Below are 23,593 nucleotides of genomic sequence, written 5' to 3' on the forward strand. Positions count from 1 at the left end.
TGTCTTTGCACTAAAATTAATGGAAATAGTCTGGAGTTGTCGTTACTTATAGGTTGTTATTGTGTTTAGTTAGTGGTCTGGTCCCTTGACATCATATTGGGTTGAATGAGTTTGATAGCCCTGGGTTAATAAATTCAATAAGTCTTTTAATAAATGAATGTGATATAAAATTAAGTTAATTTTATTATATAGTTAAGTATATGATATAGTTAAGTAATTCATGCTTGTCTTTGCATATCCTGCTAGTAGACTGGACAGACACAAGAAAGATAAAATGAGATTGGATTAAAGTAAAATAAAAATAAAAAGTGTAATCAAAAAATTTACAGGATTATGAAAAAAATATACAAAAATATTTGGCAAAACAGTGCCCGATATGGTTGTTTGGTCAGTTGCATCGCAACAGCGGCATGTTTTCTGTAGATAACGTTACAGAAACACACAGTCTCATGATTAGCAATTTTTTGGGTTAATCTCATCAAACAGAAAGACTTTAAATATGTGCTCTACACACATACGCGTATATAGTTTATCTGTTGCGCAGTGTTGTTTGAGCTAATGTTAGCATGCTAGCAGGCCTAAAATGAAACCAGTGCTTAGGATTCTTGGTGTGTTTATACACAAAGCTAAAGATTAACGACGATTAATGTGTGCGTGCCTGCTATACTTCATGTGTTTCAATGACTGTGGTGTAAGTAAAGTTAAAATTAGTTTAGAATTAAAAGAGGCACGACAGCGCTGCTTTCGAGCTAAACATTAAGCTAAACGAAGTTAGCATTTTAGCATGCTAATGTTTGCTACTGGGTGTCAGTGGTTGAACAGGTAAAAAAATAACCACATGATTATTTAGTTCTGAATGCTGCTAAATAAATGTTGGGGATCATCAAAATCAGAACTGTTTGTTGATCATGACATTTTAGTTGACAAAAAAAAAAGATAAAAAAAAAAGATTTTTCATCCCTACAAAATGTGTTTGTGTCCTTAACTACTTCTGCTCCATTTCTTGCAGATATACGTGACCTTAAATGTAATGTAAATTAAACAGCTTGAATTAGATGGCTCTGACAATAATAAAAATAATAACAACAAAAATACTTTTGCAGATGTTTATTGAGATGTAGATGCTCAAATGTACCAGACTCCATGGAGAAAATGACAAATTTAACTGCTTGTTACGTAACACATTTACCACTTTCTTCTTTCTTTGTGCTTTGGTCAAAGTTAGTCGATAATAGGTTTAGATATTTTCATATTTGTTCACTGTCTTCATGTTGTGTTGTGTAGTAACAACGGTAGCCTCAAAACCAGAAACATGTCAATTCAATAGCACTTGCTTTCCATTCAATAAACATTCATATAAAAAAAATAAAATAAAAAATTGACAAAACCATTAGTGCATTTATGTTTTTAAAGCTTACACGTGAGAACTGTAAAGGTAAAAATTGAACTGAAATGTTTCAGATTATGTGGTGAAAGTTTTATTTTAGTCGTTTTACTGTCCCCATAAAGCTTGTAATGAACATACCCTTGGCCTTTGATCGGTGAAGAACTCAAACCCTGAGCCAAAGAAAGCTGGGTGCCATCGTAAACACGTCCATAATAAGGTAAGTGCTCATTAGGGACACTACAAGGAATTTATCAGGGACTTTGGATCATGTGAGACAGTGATTGATATGAGGAGGTCAACACAGACCTACTGCTCAACGTGATAATGTTTGACAATAATGTTTTACACATGAGCTGCCATCATGGCATCTCATAGCCATAGACTACATGGTTCAGGCAGCAGTGATGTTCAGCTTGGACGTCTCATTACAGCAAAAGATTCAGTCTATAAAATCAGTGGAGGTCAACAGTGTACGTCAGTGCCCTGGTGAATCAGGAATGCAAACATGTCCCTAAGCTCTTATGACATCAGCTCACTCGTCAACCATGTGCAGGAAGAGGCATGTTTGTCCTATGCTGTCTGTGTGTTGAATTTAATCTATGCTGGAGGGTTGAACAGAGCAGCTCCTGTTTCAGTCGAGTCAGTGTGAGAAGAAAAAAAAAAAAGAAGGGGAAAGAGGGGGCACAAAGGTCGCGTTGTGTAACCGATAACATGTGGTCTCTAGAGGCCGACCGGATTTTATGAGCTTTTTCTTTTTTTGGGATAATCCAAACAGCAGCCAGGAGATTAACTGCGATTTGTTCTTATTTTAATATAAATTATTTATATTTTTATTGTTAAATATGTACCTGAAAACATCTCACAAACACACACACACGCACACACACACACACACACACACACACACTGTATCAGCCATATCATTATGACCACTTGTCAAACATTATGTACATCTTTATTTTTCCACCTTAATAGTCTCGACTCTTTGAGGTATGGACTCCACTAGACCCCTGAAGGTGTGATGTGGTATCTGGAATAGATCCTTTCAGTTCAGAAAGTTGCAAGGTGGGGATTTTGTCATTGGATTATTTTTTTTTATAAATACAGCACATAAGGTCTGGAAGCCAAATCAACACCTTGAACTCGCTGCTGAGCTCCTCAAACCATTCCTGAACCATTTTCCCTTTTTATGTCACAGAGGATTATCACGCTTAAACATATTTAGATATGACAAAGAATCTTGAATTTCTGCGCCAGATTTCAGTAAAACCAACAAAAAAAGTAAGGAATGACAACCATGACTATGTGCCTTTTAGAAATAGATGTTTTTAATCAAAATATTTCACTCAAGATATTACAAATGTATTCACACTATACAAAACTATGTCATCACATGTGAGTCAGTACTGTAAGAAAATATGATTTAATCACATTTAATCATCATTCTACCATCCAGACCGTCGAGGTAATTGATGTCATTGGTTCACAAATGATTAAAAACTGCGTATTAGATTGTAAAATGTTAAGAAGGAAAGAAACGGACGCGCAAAATAAAACAAAATGATAATAACAGCAAACAAAACCCCACCAGCAGCCAATGGAAACACCTACTCTGTGCCAGTATTGACAGTACAGTAAAATTATGAGATTAAAATGCAAAGATTCACCAGATGGTTAAAATCTTTGATCATCTACAAAGAAATGTCATCACCCAATGTTTAAATATTGTAAAAAGTGTACCGCAGCCACTTTGGTGCGAAGTGAGAACATATAAATAGGTAGTACTCCCACATTAGTTTAACTAAAACACACTAACCACCAAACGTTTGTGCCCCTTTAAACTTAAAAGATTACAAAGTGCTGTTATCTCATCCTGTACTGGAAAAGATCTGAAAATATGAAAAGAGTCCTCAGCCTGTGTAATAATAATAATAATAATAATAATAATAATAAATCATTTTTGATATTTATGGAAATGTAAGTGGTTGTCTCTAACTGAATATTTAACAATTTACTGTAGTTGTGCTTTGATTCATTTATGTTCATTATAGGTTCAAATATTTTAACAATTTGTAATCAGTTTCGGTCTCTTCACGTAGTGTTGTGTAGTATTCTGTAGTGTAGTGTTGTGTAGTATTCTGTAGTGTAGTGTTGTGTAGTATTGTGTAGTATTGTGTAGTGTTGTGTAGTGTTGTGTAGTGTAGTGACAGTGAACCGCAAAACAGGAAACATGTCTATCTCACACTTCATACACTTTCATAAACTTGCGTTTTGGACGATGTTCATGTGAAATAAAATAAATAAGAATATTTTGGCAAAACTAAAAGTACATCAGGCGTCAGATTGTCTCTTCATTTGACCAGCTTACGTTTTAAATCTGTTGTAGCTTGTTGCTGTATTGTGGCTAGTGGGAACGTAGCTTCAGGAGCTAGCTACAGCTTCATCTACATTTTTTTAATCTAATATGTGTTCACATTTTTCTCCTAAGGCGTTCTAATAAATTAAAGCAAGAACTGTTTAAAATCTACCCATTAACGTACACACGACTGTCGCTGCGTAAATCTGATGAGCATTAAGTTTCTGTGACATCAGAGCAGATTTATGTATAAGTTACATTTACAACTATCATGTGTTTGTGCTCGTACCCGAATCCGGGCGGTGAATTTTGGTACAAAGACTTTGACCAACTGAGCCGATAAGAACGCCAAATAATCAGTTCAAAACTATCAACCTGTTCAAAGTCTGACAATGCTGGTCGTTTGCTAGTTAGCCTAGCTTGCTAGGTGCTACGTTCAGCCTAGAATAAACCAAGCAGCCTAGAAAAAGGTTTAAAGCAACTTAAATGTAGAATCACTAATAGTGTACAGCCGGGAATGTGTGTTAATGGGTAAATAAACCTCAATGTTTGTAGGTTACACACATCTAAACCGTATTTGAGTAGTGCGCCATTAGCAGTCTGTCGCCTAGCAACGGCAGCTCTTACATTAGTCACCCCGTTGCCATGGAGCGTTATTGATAAAACCAAATATCTAGTGTCTGTGCCTCTGTATGAAGCAAAATGTTTAATTATTGCTTTTTTCCCCCATTAATGTGCGCGGGCGATGAAAAACTGTGTGTGTTCATGTGCAGCTTTGTGGTAACTCCCTCACATCTTTGGTCTCATAAACCAACACTTAAAGTAGCTATGCAAGCGACTGTGACACGGACAGACGCAATTAATCTGCTAAATCCTGTCAAACTACAGTAAAAGCGACCCCTCCACCTGCTTCTCGTTGTGCGGCAAACCTGAAATGCAACACACCTCAGGAGCTTTACACACAAAGTGCTTTTATCATTAATTGACAAAAGGAACAAATGAATTATACAGGCACAATTATCCGAGCCTAAAAGCAGCCTCACTGTTACTGCGTCTTCTGTTTCTGGCCGGCCGAGGAGTCCAGGCCTACGGTGCTTTTTCCAGAGAGGAAGGGGATGATTTTCTCAAAGAGCAGGATGCAGCTCGCCACACCTGAGGACGCACAGAGGAGGAGGTTACTTCACTGACGCTTCAGTAAGGATGTGTCAGATGCAAAGTTTAATTGGGCATGTAACAGTCAAGGTTTTGTGTTGATATTGATATGACATAATATTTTAATGTTAATTTCACTGCAATTTCTTTTTTTTGTATTCACTTATTCTATAACTCTTGTAAATACTGTGTACATAATATATATATATATATATTTTTTTTAGTGTTTATTTTAACTTTTGCAGCTATCTATCTATCTATCCATTTATCCTCGGCTGATCTGAGACTCTTATCTTAAATAAACAAAATTTCCTACCCCAAAACTTAATAAAGCCTTTTCTTCTCTTCATTGTATTGTCATTAATGGATTCAGTTCCCTAAATAATTAATGTGCTGTGGAGAGTGGAGTTTGTACCTTAGCTCCAGAAATGTCTCCTTAACCCTCTCTGGAATATTGTCTCCAGGAAACTTTTTACTTCTTTGAAAGTGCAGCATTCAGCTACTGAATCAAGTCCTGCTACCACCTGACTGACTTCATCACAGTAAATATGTCACATGTTTTTGGTTGTAGACGCTCTAACAGGACAAAAACTATAGCTACAGCACTGCATGTAGCAGAATCTCAACAAAGACTGATTCTCACGAAGGATGTGGAAATTTAGTATTTCAACCAAAATGCTCAGCATATGTAGCAGAACTACAGTTGAGAAAGTTATTTGTAAACTGCACTGCACAGGAAAGGAAGTTAAACAGCCAACATCACATGAAGGACGACACGGTGCACTGACTGATTTCTTTCTTTTTATGTGTTGTTTTAGTAAAAGATTTAGATTTACTAGGGGTGTAACATGTATTTGTATGTGCGTCGTGGCTACTGCTGCCGATAGACCAGAGCTACTAGAGACCCTGCCTTTTCGCTAACGACTCCTGCTTGGCAACATTTCAGCTTCCTGGTTAAATAATGCAACGGGGAATGACAAGTGGATAAAAATGAGGGCAGTGTGCAGACACCGTCCAGCCGAGATCAGGTACGTTTCCGGCAACACCACAAACAAACACAATTCACCTGAAACGACGCCACCCAAGTGTGAGTCGCTGCTACAAAAAAAGAAAAACACCTCAGTGCAAACACAGCTGACTTCAGCATTAAAGCCTGCATTAGAGAGCATTAAAGAGTATTTTATTTAACTTATTACCAGGCAGCGCTTTGCAACAGTGTTATATTTTTTATTTTTTGTATAACGTTAGAATAAATGGTTGGTTTTCAAATAACATGTAAATAAACAACAAGCAAATTTAGGTTTTGCATTTTGTTCCCATACTGCACCACAAATGAACCGAACCGTGATCTCAACACCAACGTACGTATCGAACTGTTATTTTTCTATATTGTTACACCCCCTGTATTAAATACTGAATAGTTTGGTCAAATTTAATCTGTGGATTTGTTAAAAAGTGAGTTTTGTAGCTTTTAACCTAAGTGTTTGCAAACTTAAACTTGTCTCAGTCCGAGTCTGTCCCTTACCCAAGACTGGTCCCAGCCAGTAGACGAAGCAGTACTCCAGGTATGTGTGGCCGCTGCAGGGGAACTGGACGGAGAAGGCCAGGACGGGGTTGAAGACGGCTCCTGAAATACTTCCACCTGCAGAAAAGCAAAAGCAAAAGCTTGATGCTGTTTTGCTGATTTGGGAGCAGAAAACTCACAACTTCAACACGTCGCACGTTTCGGTTTTACTTATAAAAACTTGCTTACGTTTACAGCTCATTAGTAGGTTCACTAACAGATATCTGCAAGAATTTGATTACGGTTGCTAGATCCTGCTTCTTAAATGTGGACATTGATTAACTCCACTGCAGGTGAACCCTGTCTGGTCACAGAGCTGAGCTCTGGGACATAATGAAAGTCAAATTTTCAACCCCATCGTGTTAATGTACAAGACTTTTATGCTACTATATTAATGAATTTACCATATATGGTTCCTTGCCCTTAAGTGGTAAACAAATGTAAACATGTTTTAAAGACCATTACAACATAAGTGCTGATTCAGATACTTGTCAACATTATCACATTAGACAATATTAGGCCACTTCTTCATGGTACCTAATAAAGCAGTTATGCTGAGTGTTCATGCAGAGGTGGACCTTGTAGACCACATTTGACAGAGATTTGACCTGACAGTGTTCACTGAGAGGCACAGGGACACAACAGAAAATGTGTGCTTTGCTTAAGTTACCATATCTGGTTCCTTGCCCCCATAAAGCGTTAATGTTAAACACATGTTTGTTTAGTAGTTTGTGGCGCCGTTAAATGAAACGTGTCACACCTGTATAAACCAAAGCCGTGATTACAGCCGCGAAGAAGTGAGGGCGAAGTTTTTCGTCCAGCCGATGTACGTGCATGGCGGCGGCTTGCACCACGAACGCGCAGGCCAGCTCCACGGCCGCGGCCTCCAGCAGGGTCCCGCCGAGTGGGTCGAAGCATCTGAACCCGAACCTCTGGTGCCGGGTGTGGACGTCGGACAGACCCAGCGACCACACGGAGGCTGCGAAGGACTGCGCGGCGACCGCAGCGGCGAACTGGCACGATATGAGGACGGCGGCGGCTCTGACGCTGCTGCGTCCGCGGCAGACGCTCTCCAGAGCCCCGCTGGGGTTACACGCCGCTTCCCTGAAAGTCAGCAAGTGGATGACCGTCATGGTGTACGTGAGGGCGAGGCTGATCGGCAGCTCCAGCCGGGTCGTTTCGCCCAGGAGTTTGAGTTCGTGCGTGCAGCAGCAGAGCTGGAAGGTGGACGCCGCTTCCAGCAGGTAAATCCAGTAAGCTCCGGGGAAAAGACGCGCTCCCGTCCGGCGGGCCGCCTCGCTGAGGAGCACCACGGCCCCCAACACCGCCAGGGAAACCCACAGGTCAGTCATGTCCCCGGCTGTTCACGCACAGACCGAAGAACAGCAACTTTGGAGCACTTCTCTTGCCTCGTTGGAGGCGTCAAAGTCCGGGTGATCCACGCTGCCGCTGTGGCGTCAAATCGCTTGAAGCTAAAGAGGAAGTAGTTTGGATCAGCCTTTAAAATAAAAGTGGTGCAATCTCTGTTTATATTATATACATAATTTGAATTGATCTCTCATATACATAATCGCGATTTCTATAGTTTTTAATGTTATCATTTCTGAATTTGTCATTTGTACTTATTTATTGTTTTTATTACTTTTTTTATCTGAAATTGCTGCGACTTTTAAAGGGCCAATATATGTAAATATAGGCTGTGTATTAATATTTAATTTAAACATTTTTGCGTTGGCATTGCATGTTAAAGACTGAGATTAATTAAAAAAAGCACCAAATTTCAGCTGCAAATGTACAAATTTGCATTGCAATTTTGCATTGTTTCTAATTGAAACTATATACTTGGGACTTTCTTTTTTTTGCTATTTTGATTTTCAGTAGACATACACAGACAATTTACAGCATTGGGGCGTTATGTCTATGAGACTTTTTGACAAATAAATAAATAAATAAAATAAAAATGTTTTAAATGAATAAAATCAACTCTGTATGTTCTGCCTTTTGTTCCACCGAGATGTTTGTTGATGTTCAGATTTTTCTTTGCTCCTTTGTGCACAACCAAGCTGAAATTTATGTTAATCTAAAATAACCTCCTGACTGTCCCGAGTTTCCTTTTCTAAGTAAAGTCAATGAGTTGCAGCCCGTTGGAAATCTAGTTTTATGTTGGAGGCGCCAGAGGAAATGTTTGTCCATGTGCTGTAGCGCTTTGTGCTTGACCTGTTGGGAGGAAAGCACACAGCCACGAAGGAAACAGCTGAAAGACATTAAATAAAATCCGGCTATTGCAGTTTGACAACATTTCTAAGTAAATGAACCAGCAGGAGGAGCCGCGTGCACAAACGTGACTGTGATATAATAGTAGGAGATGAACTCGGTTTTGAACAGTTTAGATGCATTATGATCATTTACAGTGAAGTTTCATGGCCATGGGAGCCAGAAAGTGACTCTATAATAGTACACACCTGGCAGAGCTTTACCAATTAGGCTGAAGACAATTTTATTTTGCTTCACATTGAAAACACAAAAAGACCCCAGCAGGCTTCACTGTGCAGCAATTCAGTTCTGTTAACTGGACTGAATGATACTGATTAAAAACGAATACAAGTAGTACTTAGGCCCAGGCTACTCATGCAATTCTCTGGTACTAATATATAGCATGTGAACTACAGTGTATTGTAGGTACATGTACACTTTAGTTGGATGTATGTACCTTTGTTCGTGATCTGGGCTTTTCAGTCTAGATTTTGTAAAACGTCTTGACATAATTGGTATTGTTATTGACACTATTATTAAATATAATTGAAATAAAATTGAAATTGGTCTTGTGTGGTTGTTAACAGCCTCAACTTAAAACATAAAGTCACAGGTTTAGCAGTGTTAGTGTTTCATTTTAAATCTGGATTGAAAGTAGGTGGTTTCTTAAAGGATCATTTAATCGGTTTCAATAACTTGAAATTATAACCTGAAATTTAAGTCATTTTAGCCCAGAGTAAATTATTGATACGTTTAGATATATTGAAATGAAATTAGATTTCACACATTCACTGAGCCCAGGAGACCCTTTAAACTTTAGTAGAGCCTCATAAAGCCACTGTATTCAGCTGTATTCAGTCTCATCTATTTGTGTTAAATTATCCCTTGTCCTCACTATCACAGAAGTATTATCAAGAAAATGCATTTGACGTGCACAGCGAGGCCTTCCAGCACAGTTGTGAAGCAATTTCAATTTTGCAAGTCTGAACAGTAGAATTAATTTCAACTATTTCACAGCTGCAAGGTTTAATTCACTTTATATGTGTGATGAAGTGGTTAAATCTTAATGGATCTCAGAAAAATGTAAAAATCTGTAAAAATCTAAAACATGTACCTGATGTACTATATTAAGATCTCTGGTATTGTATTTAATTGTAAAATGGGGCAGAGAGATTTTAATACAAGACACATCTGAGGACTTGTGAGAAGATTAAAAAGGGAGGAAGTCGGCGTTAAAGGCTACTCTACTTTTGTTTCTTGAACTGGACTGATGATTATTCTTAATTTCACAGCCATATTTTGTTCTTTTTAGTTCTCTACAAACATTTTCTAATTAACATTTAGCTAATTTGTCAATTTAAATTAATAGAACAAAATGCATCGACATGAAACACTTGTTATTTTGTCTCCTGGATTAGTCTCAGTGCTGCTGTCTCACTTAATATCTCCAGTTTGTGCAGTGATCCCTGCTGCAGCTGCAGACGGAGTTTCTACTGTATCTGGATGATAAAAACGCAAAGACGAGTAAAACTAAAGCCGCACTCATTTGATGGTTGCGTGTGTTTGCATCAATGCGGCAACAGGTGGCGATGAATGAACTGTAGGTGCAGCTATAACTGGATCTTTCTTTAAAGCCACGACCATACTAACTTCCGCTTTGATTTCAAAATAAAACATTGTGGTTAATTTTGAATCGCATATTCCCAATTAAAATACGCGTTTGACCTCTTTGTACATATTAATAATTGTGTTTGTCTTTTCCCAAAGCGTCATCTAAGCGTTATAATTTAATATTTAAAGTAGATTAAAATGCTCAGCGGGGACCAAATAAAGCAAACAATTTCGTAAAAATTAGCCAAAATTAAACTTTTCTTTTAAGCATTTCTTCAATGTAAGTTCGAGTCAAGAAGAGACTTCAAAGCCTTTAATGTAAACATGTGGAGCTACGTTTTGATAGGGCGATGAGTGTTTTTCTAAGTAACTTCCGCCAGCTTGACAGGACTTTATCATCCGAGGCCACCTGCTCTGAGCGGGTACCGAGGAAGGACTGCGCACTGCGGCTTCTGCTCCCTCCATTTACCGGGAGGCAGAACCGTCCCGGAGGTAAGAAGGCTACACTTACATGTTGATCTTAAAACAGCAGAATGGGACAAAAATGAAAGCTGCTCTCGCGTCGACGTGTTTTCAGTGATGATCAGGTTCACGCTTGACCTCTAACCAGGTCCCGTTCTTTGTTTTGTGGAACGTCTGTCACCAGACTGCATTATAAAAACTTGTGTTTTTTAAATTATCATGCTCATTGTCCAAAGCGGGTTAATTACGTTATATAATTAACAGTATTTATGAGCAATTAGACATCGTACTTTAATTCGGCTGAGAAGCAACACGCACATAAAGGTGCATCCCTTATTTATAAAGGGAGTGTGTAAATAAAGTGTTACTGATAACGGTATAAGACAATTCCTCAATTATCACACAATGAGATGAATAAAGGTTCTTGCAGAAGAGCGACATGTGTTAGATTATTGTAATTAGATTATTATAAAAACTGCTACGAGCAGCGGCAGCTTGTCTCAATGTAAACAAACCTGTTACTCATAAATTAATATAGGCTACAACTTAGGAATGGCTTTGTGTGGCTTTATTATTGTTGCTTTTACTGTATTATTACTGTATGCTCTGTATTTGAAGTGCTGCTTTTAGAAACATGGGTTTATGATTTACAAAGAGCCGCCTTAACATAACAGACATAACAGAAAATGGTAATACAGGGAAAAAATGTGAATAATCCTACTGTACAGGCTTTCCATTTGTTTTTACCGGAAATTCTACCCATCTTCCAAAAAAGAAGAAGAAAAAAAAAATCCAGCAGCAATCTGAGATGTTCTTACTTCTCCAGGAAAAAAAATAGTTGCACAAGAGCCGTCATATCTGAAGAAACTTAAACAAACAGAGAACGGCTGCACAGAAGATGGAAATGACTTTTGGCTGAAAGAATTTTCCAGCTGCACGAAATATTATACAAGGCAACTTGAGCTCTGATCTCATGCTATGTTTTCTGCTAAGGTGTGTGCAGGAGCAGGATGGAGGCAGTGTCAGGGTGCATGTGAGTCATGGAGTCCACGTTGTCCCAGCGGCTGCATGGCCTTTGTGCCAGAGTCCTGCGACGCTACGAACACCGGCCTTTTGTGTTGTGTCTGGCTGGACTCTACGGCTGCCAGTGGAGACGCTACGAGAGGAGAGGGGCTCAGCCGGGGGACTGCTGCTGCAACAAGGTCACATAGCCAACATTGGAGTAACATCTGTCAGAGTAATGCAGTTTAGCTTTAACGGCCTGCTGAATGACTGGTTCAGGGAGTTTTATTTTTCCAGGCAGGTCTTATCAAAAGTCTGCAGATTCTGATGGAAGACTAGATATAAAACATGTCAGCATTAAAGTGCTGCTAAATGGGTATTTTAATTCAGAGAACAAAATGCAATCAGCTAAAAAAAAGTACATTAGGGTGCTAATTTCAGGGGAAATTAACCATCCAGTACTTTATTAAATATATTAAATTACCTCTTTCTTTAGTAGCTGCAAAATAAAACCGGTGCACAGCTTCACGCCTCAATTACTGTAAGTACCTGAATGTGTTTTGACGCTAATATTATGAAGAATTTGGAGCTTTTGTCACATTCCTGATTCATTATAAGATCTTCGCCCAGCACTGCCCACAACGACACTTTAAGAAGATTGAAAACTAAACAGAACCTGAGTCATGCAATGTAAACACACAGCGAGTGTTCTATCGACTAATGAGTCCTCGCGGGAGAACATGGCTCGATAACACCGGGTGGAAGAAGGCACGCAAACCTGTTAATCGATAGAATAAAAGGCAACTTATGCATCATAACGTTGCTGATGCTGAAGTAAATGATAAGATTAGGTTTTAATTGTCACATGATCAGTGAAATGTCTTTTAGTACCTGCAGCAAGAAACAGATCAAATAAAATGACATAACACAAAATAAAACGGTGCGCACTGAGAGCTGTGCCCATGAAGTAGCAGCACTGTTTTTACAATCACCCGTAAAGAGCTTTTAGGTCAGCGGTCTCCATGGAAACACGCCTGTAAAAGGAAAGAGAAATGCATGCTATGTACCAAAGGGCAGAGCAACAAGAAAACATTTGTCTCGTCTCTGCCTCCCACAGTTGGAGGGCGTCAGCTTCGCGCTGCTGGTGGCGGCTTTTTGCCTGACGCTGGTGTTCCTCTACTTCTGGGGTCAAGCACAGAACGACTACAACGACTTTGACTGGTGGGTTGAGTCATGCTGAATTTATAGTTGGACTCGTTAGCCTGCTGCTGACGTCCGTGACTACCGATAAGCCATAACATTACAACCGTCTGTCTAAACAGCCCCCACCGGACTCCTCTAGACCTCCAATGGTACGGTGTGGTACCAAAGCGTAACCAGCAGCGGATACCTTCGTGCAATGTTGTGGTATTATTCATGCTGAAGCAGGTCACCGCCTTCACAGAAGGCTGTTTCCTTGGAAGGGTGTAAATGATCTGCAGCTGTGCTTAGGCTTCAAAGCTTCAAAGCAGCAGAACATTTCCCAAAACATCTACCTCATAGTTCACCCTGTTGCCACGTGTTCCCCAGATTAGTGGCTCATAGTCGCCCTGTTATTCCTGTGATGCTAAGGAAAGGTTCACCACCTTTTTCTTGGACCAGGAACACTCCACTATAGAGCCGCAGTGCTGGAGAGGCTCTGACTCAGTCGTATCGCAAAGTCTCTCAGATCCTTCCACTCGTCTGTTTCTCTAACATCAACTTTGAGGACAAAGTGTCCACTTGCTGTGTAAAATGTCCCACCCAGTGACACGTGATCACAGGCCAATGGTCGTGATGTTATGGCTGATAGGTGGACGTAGAACCAAAACTTCTTTCCTTTCTTTCTGGATGTCAGACTGTTTTTTCACTCACAGTCTTTTCTTTCCTCCCTCTGTGTGTGATGAAGGTTCAACTTTGGGAACTTGGGCTTCTGGTTTCCGTGGTCTGTGGTGCTGCTTGTCATTGCCGCAGGCTTCTTCACCTATGTCACGGTGCTCATGGTGAGGCGTGTTTTTTTTTTCAATATTTATTCATCATCCAGTTTGTTGGGATAAGTATTTCCCTGGAAGCTGGGTCCGTATTGTTGGAACAATACAGAGGTTATATTACATTCTCTCTTAGTACCTGCTGATTTCCAATGAGGCTAACAGCCTGTCTCTCTGGAAAGGTTGTCTCCATTGTCTATCATCTGTCAATTTTGTACTTTCTGTAGCGCACGTGCAACAATGACGGACGAGGGTAAAATATTTAGGATACAGTCTGTCAAAGGAAAGAAAACATCAAGCTGAATCTCAGAAGCCTGTTACATTACAGGCTCCAAAACCTTGCACTAAAACACAAATGATGTAATTCTTAGGCATGATAGGTTTCTGCATGGCTGGGATTTTAAATGACGCCATTCTTACAGCTCCACCGCCTGCAACGCCAAGACACTGAACCCCAGTGTGTGGCACTGGTGTGTGAATGTGTGTGTGCTTGTGTGAGAGAAAGGGTTGATGTGTGCGTGTCTGTAAACTGTTTTTAGTACCAATAGGTAGAAAGCTGCTCTATACTATAAAAATTTACCATTTTAGCTGATCATAAGGTTAGAATGTGTTAATTAACCCCTTTGGCATTTTGCTGCTGTTAACAGAGGCTCTGTACGGTCAATGCCAATATCTCTCCTCAGATTTATGTTGTGTTTTCTTATCATTCTGCGTAGCTGCTCGCTGTGTGTCTGCTGTCAGAAGGTCAGAAGCTCTACTTACACTGGACTCACAAGGTAACTCTTGAATATCGGTGTATTTTTTAAAGTTTCTTTGACGTTTCGCTGCAGCTTTTAAAGAAGAAAATTACCACAGCGACCTCGGTAGATAGTTATAGTGTTCAGACATGAAGGTGAAGCTTCACAAAGGATCGTTTATGTATTCAGATTGGGATCCTCGTGAGCCTGACGTTCGCCATCGCAGCGACCGCCGTTTTGTCCGACCTGTGGAGCCAAGAATGGACGACGCTGCTGCTGTCCTTCCAGGTCAGCCTCCTCTTCCTCGTCTCTGATTGATGCCAGATTTTACCAGGTGACTAACCAGGTGATCCGTGTCCTGAACAGGTGACGGCGCCCTTCCTGCACGTGGGCGGAGTCTTACTGATGACGGCGCTCGCCTGGCCGGTGGCTTTGCATGTCTTTCGCATGAACAGCAGAGGTGAGGCGGCCGGTGTGATGTGGAGTTGATTTGCATCAAAGTTAATAAAAATGTTGGGTCCTAAAGGAGGAGGAAATTACTTAAGCTTATCACAGGGGCTAAAGCTATAGTTTTTGTTTGGTTTCTACACGTTAAGGATGTTTTATAATAAGCAAATCAAGTAATATATAAAAAATATAAGCTCTTATCATGAATTGAAAGCCTCCAAACGTTAACCTACACCTATAAAAGTTGGTCTTTATGGCAGGTTTTGTTTTTTTTTCCTGATGTGTTTCAGTGCGAAGGGCCCTGATCGTGGCGGTTTACCTCATCTTCCTGTTCGCCCTCTGCTTGGTGCCCCTCGGTTTGTATTCTCCTTGTATCAAAGAGGAGGGGACCCTCGGCCCCGCACCGGCCATCATCGGCCACAGAGGAGCACCCATGGTGAGCAGGAGGACAGCTACTGCACAAGTGTTTTCTTTTTCATAATGATTTCAGTCTCATTTTCCTCAATAAAACATGGATTTATCTTCTGTTTTCTTAATTAAGAAGCTAATAATTTAGCCAGCAAAATGATGAAGTGTCTCACGATCTCATGTTTTCACCTTGAGTTCTTCAGCAGAAATAAGAATTGGCAAAAATGAGCAAATAATTTGAGTTTGAGTCTTGGTTTATTTTCTAGGACAATGTGTGGGACTGATCTGCAACCTTTCATACAAGAACTCTTCTCAAATCCTAACTTCCTGTCTGAATTGTTTAGAGCCCACAGAGCATGATTTGTCTACAGTGTTTAGAGTACTTGCAAAAATATTTACACTCCTAAGTCCACATTGCATATCCTGCAAATAGCTGTAGGTTTGCATATTGCTGTACTGGAGGTCTGTTGATTATCTCTCTGCAGCTTGCTCCAGAAAACACATTGATGTCTTTTGAGAAGGCGGTGGACGCTGGAAGTGACGGTCTGGAGACAGACGTCACCATCAGGTTAGTCAGCAAAGTCTGTTATGTCTGGGAGACCAACATTTACGAAACACTTGGAAATTCCGAACATGCAAGGAAATAATTTGTAACGTATCACTAGTAGGTAGATGACCTTAGTGTCTTAGTCATAGATCAACAGGATTTTTAAAATTTTTAGTAGAGAGTTGTATATAAGTGCATAATACTGAATGTGAAGTTTAGTTGAAAACATATTTAAGAAGTCATGGTGCTTCTGCATCCTCCAGTGAGCTGTGGTTGTGTGCGGTGGTTGAAAGTCACTGCTGTTACTACAGCATTTCTTTGTAATGATGTAGGGTAAAGTGTTGAAAACTGCAGTTCCACAAATGTCCACTAGAGGCTGGATCTTAAAGTGAGTTGATCCTCGTAGACCTCCATGTTAACATGTCCTTTACAGCAGAAACAAACATGTTTCCAGCCTGGTTTTGGTCTCTTTAGCTAATGTCTCGCATTGATGAGATAAATTTTATTTGATCTATCTGCTAAAATGATACTAAGGCTAAACATCTGCCTCGGCTCCAGTGACGCTTCATCTTTTTTTATTATTCAGCAATATTAAAGTCTTTATTCTGTATTTTGCAGATATTTTTTTTTATTATTTAAATAATAGTTTTGTCCACTCTACCATGGCTAAAAACACCCCGCACCATTCACGAGTTAATACTGTTACTGTTCCTATTGGCTGTAGTTTGGATGGGGTGCCCTTCTTGATGCATGACCGCACTCTGCGACGGACCACCAACGTCCAGGAGGTTTTCCCAAACCGGACCAACACCCCGGCCGCCATGTTCACGTGGAGTGAACTGGAGAGTCTGAACGCCGGAGCCTGGTTTCTCTCTGTGAGTCACCGACGTCATTCGCTTTCAAACTCAGTTCATTTTTTAAGCATCTTTGTCATTTACTCCTAACTCCTCTGAAGGGACTGAGATGGTAAATGAGTCCACTGGTAAACAGCTGTTAAACCAGTGGAAACAAGTAAAGAAACAAAATGAAACAAGGAGCAACTAGACTTTTATGCAAGTCTTCAGTTGCAATAGCCCGGTAGGGAGTTGAGCTTTAAATGAGCTGGAATAAGATTCCAATTTGGCATGGATGACTTCCTCTACTGATTGTTAACAGACACAAGTCATGTGACTTTCTGATAGGAAACTCTTATTTAAACCTAAAGTCTCCACCAGTGCTTTAACACTGAAGAAGCTCCACATTCAAGAACCTCTGCAAGTCTACAAACTTCCCTCAGTTCAGCTTGTTTTGTTTTTGGATACGCAATGACCTGGATCAGCCAGCATGTGCCGTCGGCATCGATTAGTTATTGATGGTCGTCCCTTGCAGCACAATCCGTTTGGTACAGCTGGTTCCCTGGCAGCAGAGGACCAGCAGCGGGCATCAAACCAGTCGGTGTGCAGCCTGCAGGCCTTCCTCCAGCTGGCAGCGCAGACTCACAAGCTGGTGATATTCGACCTGTACCGGCCGCCCAGAGGTCACCCGTACAGAGACTCCTGGATCCAACGCACGCTGGAGGTCATCCAGAACGAGTCGTCCATTCTCTCTTCACAGGTGAGGCAGGCGTGCACACTCCCAGACTGACATCGGTGCGTTAGCTTAGCCTTATCTCCAGGCTGGTGCTCGTTATCATTACATTTAGGTAAATACCTGACTATCTCTGAAGAACCTTGAACGTCATTCGGCAACAAGTCCGGCTGCTTTATCTCTTCCTCGTGTCAGTAATAAACACATGATTACATTAGTCAGTGTCTGAAGTTTTCACCTGTCTTCAAATCGCTTTGTATTTCTTTCAGTACACTTTGTGTTCTTCTGTGAAAATATAAAACTGCAAACAGAGGCAAATCATTTTACCCTTAAAAATGCAAAATTTGTTTTTATTGGAGAAATTCATTAATTAGAATAATGAATTATCTGCATTATCTGTCAGCAAATGTTTCATCTTCTTCATGTGTAATATTCATATTGGCAGAAATTAAGTGCATGGGCTCCAGTCTGTCCCATTAAAAGTCCCATATTATGTAAAATTCACTTTATAAAGGTTTTCTAACAGTAATAATATGTGTCGGAAGTGAGAACTTCCCTCGCCTGCTCCACTTATTTGCAAATGTGTGCTCACGGGCTCATCGGAGATATTTCTCTTCATGACGTCATGCGGGGAAATAACCACTCCCTCCGGTAGTAGATACCGCCTTTGATCCGCTCCCCGGATACATGAGCCCACCCTCTAAAATTACTGAGTGGGCGCCATTTTTTCTCCTTATAAACACACACGGTAAAGGTACGAGCAAAGCATGGCCTTCGCTCTGTTGGCTGCTTCGAGCGGAGCTAGCGTTAGCTACAAGGTAATAACTGTAACAACACATAATAAAACAAACTAAGTAACATATTCAGACACATGTTAGACAGTGTTTTTAACTAATTATTCAGAAACGTTCTGCTGCAGCTGCAGATTCTGGTTCAAACTGGTGAGGTTGAACGACAGTGTCTCCACCAGCCTTAGTCATGAATCTACCGTAAACATAAGCGCACGGTAACGACAGCGAAAGCCGCATCCTTTCCCCGGGAGGGGCGTGGGGTGGGCGTGGCCAGACACCACTCATTAGCATTTAAAGGTACAGACACAGGAGCGGCCTGTTCTCAGTAGAGCCACTTTTTAACTGACAGAAATTCAGGATCAAGGCTGAATTTGGTGTCATACACTTTGAAAACAATGACCTCTAACACCTATATGAAATTGTTGAAAAAATGTATAATATCGGATCTTGATCCTAGCACCAGACTCCACTGTAAAATCTTCTAATTTAGTGTTGACACAAGGCAGCTGAAGACTTAAGGAGTGCAGGTATTTTAAAAGCATAGTGGACAATAATGTGATGGATTTTGCATTACTTTCTATGTTAAAATAAAAACATAAAGTATGTTATTGTAGAAATGAATTCAGTAGAACAATAAATTATCAAGTGTTTCAACCCAAGTTTTCATATCTTATCATCTACTTCCACTAGAATATAGCAGAAAGGGAATAAGCAGTTTTGTTTTATCTACCACCAGACTCCATAGTAAAATCGTCTAATTTAGTGTTGAAAATGCAGCTACTTCATGTGACAGACTCTTTACTATACTTTTCTACCGTCTCTTGTGTTCTCACCAGGTGCTGTGGCTGCCGTCAGATCTCCGAGCTCTGGTCCAGGAGATTGATCCCGATCTGCAGCAGACGTCGGGAAGTTGGCTCCCTGTAGAGGTGCTCCAGAGCAACCACATTGTCAAACTCAACCTGCACTACAGCTCCATGTCCACCGACCTCATCAGGTGTGTGTCTGTGTGTAAGTGTTAAGACTTGAGTAGTCTGTAGTGTTCACGCCTTGACTTTCTCCTTTCTTGTGTGCAGTGAATATACAGCAGTGAACATCACCGTTAACCTGTATGTAATCAGCCAACCGTGGCTCTACTCCCTGGCCTGGTGCACTGGAGTCCACTCAGTCACCACCAACGCCCCACAGCTCCTCAGCAACAGGGGGTCCCCTCTTTTCCTCATGGTGAGTTCAACTAGACTAGACAGACTAGACATTATGTAAGATGAAGAGTTGTCACATTTTAAGTATTATTCCTCCGTCTGTCCGTCGCTCAGAGTCCAGATGATTATAAGCTGATGTGGATTCTCACTGATCTGGTGTCCTTGGTGCTTATCGTCATCATCTTCTTCTTTCATAGGTCAGTCTCTCTCTCACACACACACACACACACACACACACACACACACACACACACAATACTGCTGAATAAACAGGAAATCCCTCCTGTGCTCCGATGTAGCAATGTTCCTCTTGAGATAAGTGCTGCTTTCGTTTCAGGTGGCGAGAGCGAGGACTGGCTTTCAGCTCAGACAGCAAAATCACCCTGGACAACAGCATATACAGCAAATTCAAAACAGGTAAACTAAAGTTATGTGTACGGACCCCAGACCAGCCAACGACCACCGTGTAAACGCACACTCACATGTCAGTTTATTAGGTACACTTGTGAAAAAAAAAAAACATCCTAGTATAACAGTGCTGCACTAAATCTTATCTTTATGACTGCTGTAATGTTCAGCTGATGATGAAACAGTGTGTTTACATGCAGAGCTTAATTGAGCAATGCTTAAAATCTGACTTTCTGGCTACAGCCCTTGTCCCAGTTTCCATGCAACAGAGAAAATCGAATAACTGACGGGAACATGTCCTCCTCCTCCACTAGGCGTCTTTTCAGCGGGTTTATACGGCCCCCTGTCCGGGTGATCTATTACGTCATATAATAAACAACTGGATCGGTCATTTCAAACAAGAAGATTGATTTTAATCTTGTACGTACTGCTACTTATAGTGCAGATAAAATGTGCGCTATCCCTCAAGTGGTTCTTCTACCGGTTCTGTTTACCTTTTTCTTTTGAGACCGGCTTTCTTGGATGTTTTTGTTCTGGGGTCATTCAGGTGTTGTCCAGTTAAAGTCAGATTAAGCTGTATAAATGCCGAAGAAAATCGATTTACAATTGCATTACCAAGGTGTCTTAATCGGATAAAGAGAACTCACTTAAGTTGTCCAGTTAAAGTTGGATTAACCCTCTCCACGGACGCGACGAAGCATCAAAATCACATGACCAATTTAAGACGCAGCAGCAAGACGAAGCGTCACTGGATCTTCGTTGCAACTTTTGTAGAAAGTGCTAACTTCAAACTATATACCAGTTTTTAAACTGATAGGCCAAGTAAAACTAGACTTATTAGAAATAATTTACTGTAAACGTTTTTCCTGAATATTGCCGTCATGCTGATGCACGTCTGGTGCACTTCAAGTGGATGATAATTTTGGGGGATGTAATTTGCGGTGCTGTTAAACTGGATTGAGTTTAAAAGTGTTTCTAAAACCACAGTTCAGTTGTTTTAAATGAACATGGAATACCATACCCCTCATGCAGATATGTTTATGTTTTATTAGTATGCCTTTATTTTCACTGGTGAACCTAATGAACTGGCAAGTGAGTTTAAGTTCTGGATTAAAGGAAGTAAATTCCGATTTGACTGATCCTCACAACTCTGCCTGTGTTCACAGAGATGAGCGACATCTGGTCCGTGTCCAGTTCTAACTCTCACGCCGAGAGGACGCCCAACGTGGCGACTGTGACCGAGCAGTAGAGAGGAGTCGGCCAGGCGACACACCGAGCCGCACACTGCCAACGACGACAACGACATCTGGTCCACTCTGACAGAGACAGAAATCAAGTCTTCTCTCAGGATGAGTGACTTTTTACCTCAGAGATGAAAAGCTAGCAGCCTGTTAGCTTAGCACAAAGACCGGACAGAGGTGAAAACAGCTACGTTTACCAACGAGACTTTTTAAAAGGTGTTGGATCTTGTTGAACTCCTCCCTGAAGCGTTTGTTTTGGGGCCGACGGCATTTTATGTTCCTTCATGATGAAATGTCTCAATGTGACACAACTATAGTTAAAACATGTACCAATAAATGTACAAGCACAAATTACATCTTAATTTTTATTTATATGTTTTTTTTGCACATAAAACCAAAAAAAAAAAAAAAATTAAGCTGGAATTTCGTCAGATTTATTGTGAACGCTGGCACCCATAAAAAAAAAAGTGTTTAAAACCGCACCATACATATAACAATAGTTGTTGAAATATAGCAACAATTATGTTTCTCTCTTAAGCTTTTATAATTAATAACCGTAACTTCTTCCTGTTGCGTTTTCATGTGCATCCCATTTTAAAACAGAAGCGAACCTCGACGTGCTCTTTGCAAAATGTCATTTATTCATCGCTACACAAAGATATGTGGTCACATTGTGGATGAAACACTTACTGCCTCTTAAAGTCCAAAACACTTATGATTCATGACTTAGAAATCAACACTAAGTGTCCACATATTTAAAAAAAAAAAAAAAAAGAAAGAAAGAAAAAAGACAAATGAGAATTAAATCACCCACCGTCTACAGTACACGTGACTGAGAACAGAACTACGGTAGACAAACAAAGACGGCGTTTGTGGCACACGTATGAAGCTACATTTAAATCCAGATCGTAACTGTTCACAGTAGAGATTGACTTCACAAACCAAAGGATTCATTATTCAGATGTAGATTTGTCAAACATGGAACAACTCTAGAGCATAAATAAGGATCCGAGGAAGCTACTTACAAGACTAATGTAAAGAAACAAGACGACTTTGTTTTTAGGGATTTTTGCGTCTTTTAGTTTGTTTTCATTTATCCGCAACAATATTTGTTTTAAAATTGGCTTCGCTTATTCTTAAATTGTAGTAAATTCAATATTGATGCGTTGCTACGACCAAAGACATTTAATAACTTACCTTGTGCTCTAGTATAATGACACATTTATGAACCCAGTGTTTTATTGAACAAATGGATTTCTTGCTCTAAGAGATTTACAAAATACTGGCCTGGATTTTTTTTTCTTCTTCGTATTATTATTATTATTGAAAAATAAATTCAGCCTGAAGAAGTCAGGAAATAGTTGTACTGAAGCTCCACAGAACTGTAGAAGAGTTATGAAGAGTTATATGTGGTGCTTTGGGAAAGGTCATTTAAAGGCAAAGGGTGAGTTTTAAGACAGTGCCAGTGTATTATAACATGAATCAATGTCGGACGTCACGGCGTCACAGTTAACTGTGTGCTTTGTGAGCGAGTGCAGGATTGATTGACCGTGATCGATGAGTTTCCAGCCGTCCGCTCACTTGCTGTTCCCCCGAGAGCTTCGTTGTTTGGTCATGGTGGTCAACATCTGGCTGATGTAGGAGGTCAGGAGGTCGTCCATTTTGTAGCCCTGAAGGATCGATAGATACTTGGTTAGAGTGCTGTTTTTGATTGGGGCTCATTTTTTTTTTCGGTCCATTATCCATTTATTTAGAGATATTTCAAACTACTTTAGTTAAAACTAGAGTTGGCAGTGGTTTTAGGAATTTTTTCATCTTCAGTTTTACATCTTGCACATGGCTTTGATTTTGTCCAGCTCATCACTGTCATCATACTTTTTAAACTATCCGGTAAGATGATCTTTCAAATAATAATATTTTTTAAACCATTGACAGCTTTCTTGTGCTGACTTTTAATGGAAATTAAATCATAAGTCTGTGTTTACGAAAAAGGTTGCAAAATTCTTGGTGCATCCTCATATCGGGACATTAGGTTTTAGGTTTGTGGCAGATTATTCTGCTTCATTTAGACCTGTTGTCCTCATAAGTGGAAGTTTTAGTCCGCCATCTAGTGGTGGTGAAGGGTCAATACACTAGTCGGTGTGAGAACATGATAGCAGGTGTTTCAGCGGATTCGTTCTGCAGCGGATAACGAGACAAAAGTGGACAAGGTACAAAACCTCATCAAATTTTATGTTTGTAACTTGTTTGTTTGAGCTTACTAACTTCTCTAGTTTAATATGACACGAAGATTTAACAAATTCCAACAGTAGTAACAGCTACAGCTACAACATCATTAATTAGCAAGTACTCATTTGAGGACATTGGGACTTTATTGTTTGCAATCCTGTTTTTTTTTGCACGGCAATATAGTTTTATATTTTGCTACACATGACTACTTCCTATTTAAAGATGAT

At 40.1% G+C, this 23,593-nt stretch overlaps 3 protein-coding genes across 5 annotated transcripts in view; 1 reads left to right on the forward strand and 2 right to left on the reverse strand.

Moving 5' to 3' along the window:
• Positions 1-2,693: 2,693 nt before the first annotated feature.
• Positions 2,694-8,024, reverse strand: LOC125021824 (aquaporin-11-like). Its single transcript, XM_047608047.1, has 3 exons — positions 7,220-8,024; positions 6,421-6,537; positions 2,694-4,895 (listed from the first exon to the last, which is right to left on the reverse strand). Exons 1-3 carry the CDS (start codon positions 7,809-7,811, stop codon positions 4,789-4,791), a joined length of 816 nt encoding a protein of 271 aa, XP_047464003.1. The 5' UTR covers positions 7,812-8,024; the 3' UTR covers positions 2,694-4,788.
• Positions 8,025-10,670: 2,646 nt separating this feature from the next.
• On the forward strand, positions 10,671-21,491 carry LOC125021265 (glycerophosphodiester phosphodiesterase domain-containing protein 5-like). Its single transcript, XM_047607252.1, has 16 exons — positions 10,671-10,815; positions 11,779-11,987; positions 12,905-13,008; positions 13,715-13,808; positions 14,510-14,569; positions 14,720-14,818; positions 14,897-14,990; positions 15,268-15,413; positions 15,871-15,953; positions 16,657-16,807; positions 17,301-17,525; positions 19,126-19,283; positions 19,363-19,510; positions 19,603-19,685; positions 19,826-19,905; positions 21,063-21,491. The coding sequence occupies exons 2-16, from the start codon at positions 11,826-11,828 to the stop codon at positions 21,143-21,145; spliced, it is 1,770 nt and encodes a 589-aa protein (XP_047463208.1). The 5' UTR covers positions 10,671-10,815; positions 11,779-11,825; the 3' UTR covers positions 21,146-21,491.
• A 264-nt stretch (positions 21,492-21,755) lies between these two features.
• Positions 21,756-23,593, reverse strand: part of myo7ab (myosin VIIAb) — a 37,251-nt gene continuing 35,413 nt past the window's right edge. For all 3 annotated transcript variants that reach the window (XM_047607250.1, XM_047607249.1, XM_047607251.1), the window contains one exon: positions 21,756-22,807. In XM_047607250.1, the coding sequence (XP_047463206.1) occupies positions 22,715-22,807 (93 nt within the window). In that variant the 3' untranslated portion in view covers positions 21,756-22,714. The remainder of the gene's footprint in view (positions 22,808-23,593) is intronic.

This window comes from Mugil cephalus, chromosome 15, assembly GCF_022458985.1.
Source record: "Mugil cephalus isolate CIBA_MC_2020 chromosome 15, CIBA_Mcephalus_1.1, whole genome shotgun sequence".
In the NCBI taxonomy this organism is placed as follows: Eukaryota; Metazoa; Chordata; class Actinopteri; order Mugiliformes; family Mugilidae; genus Mugil; species Mugil cephalus.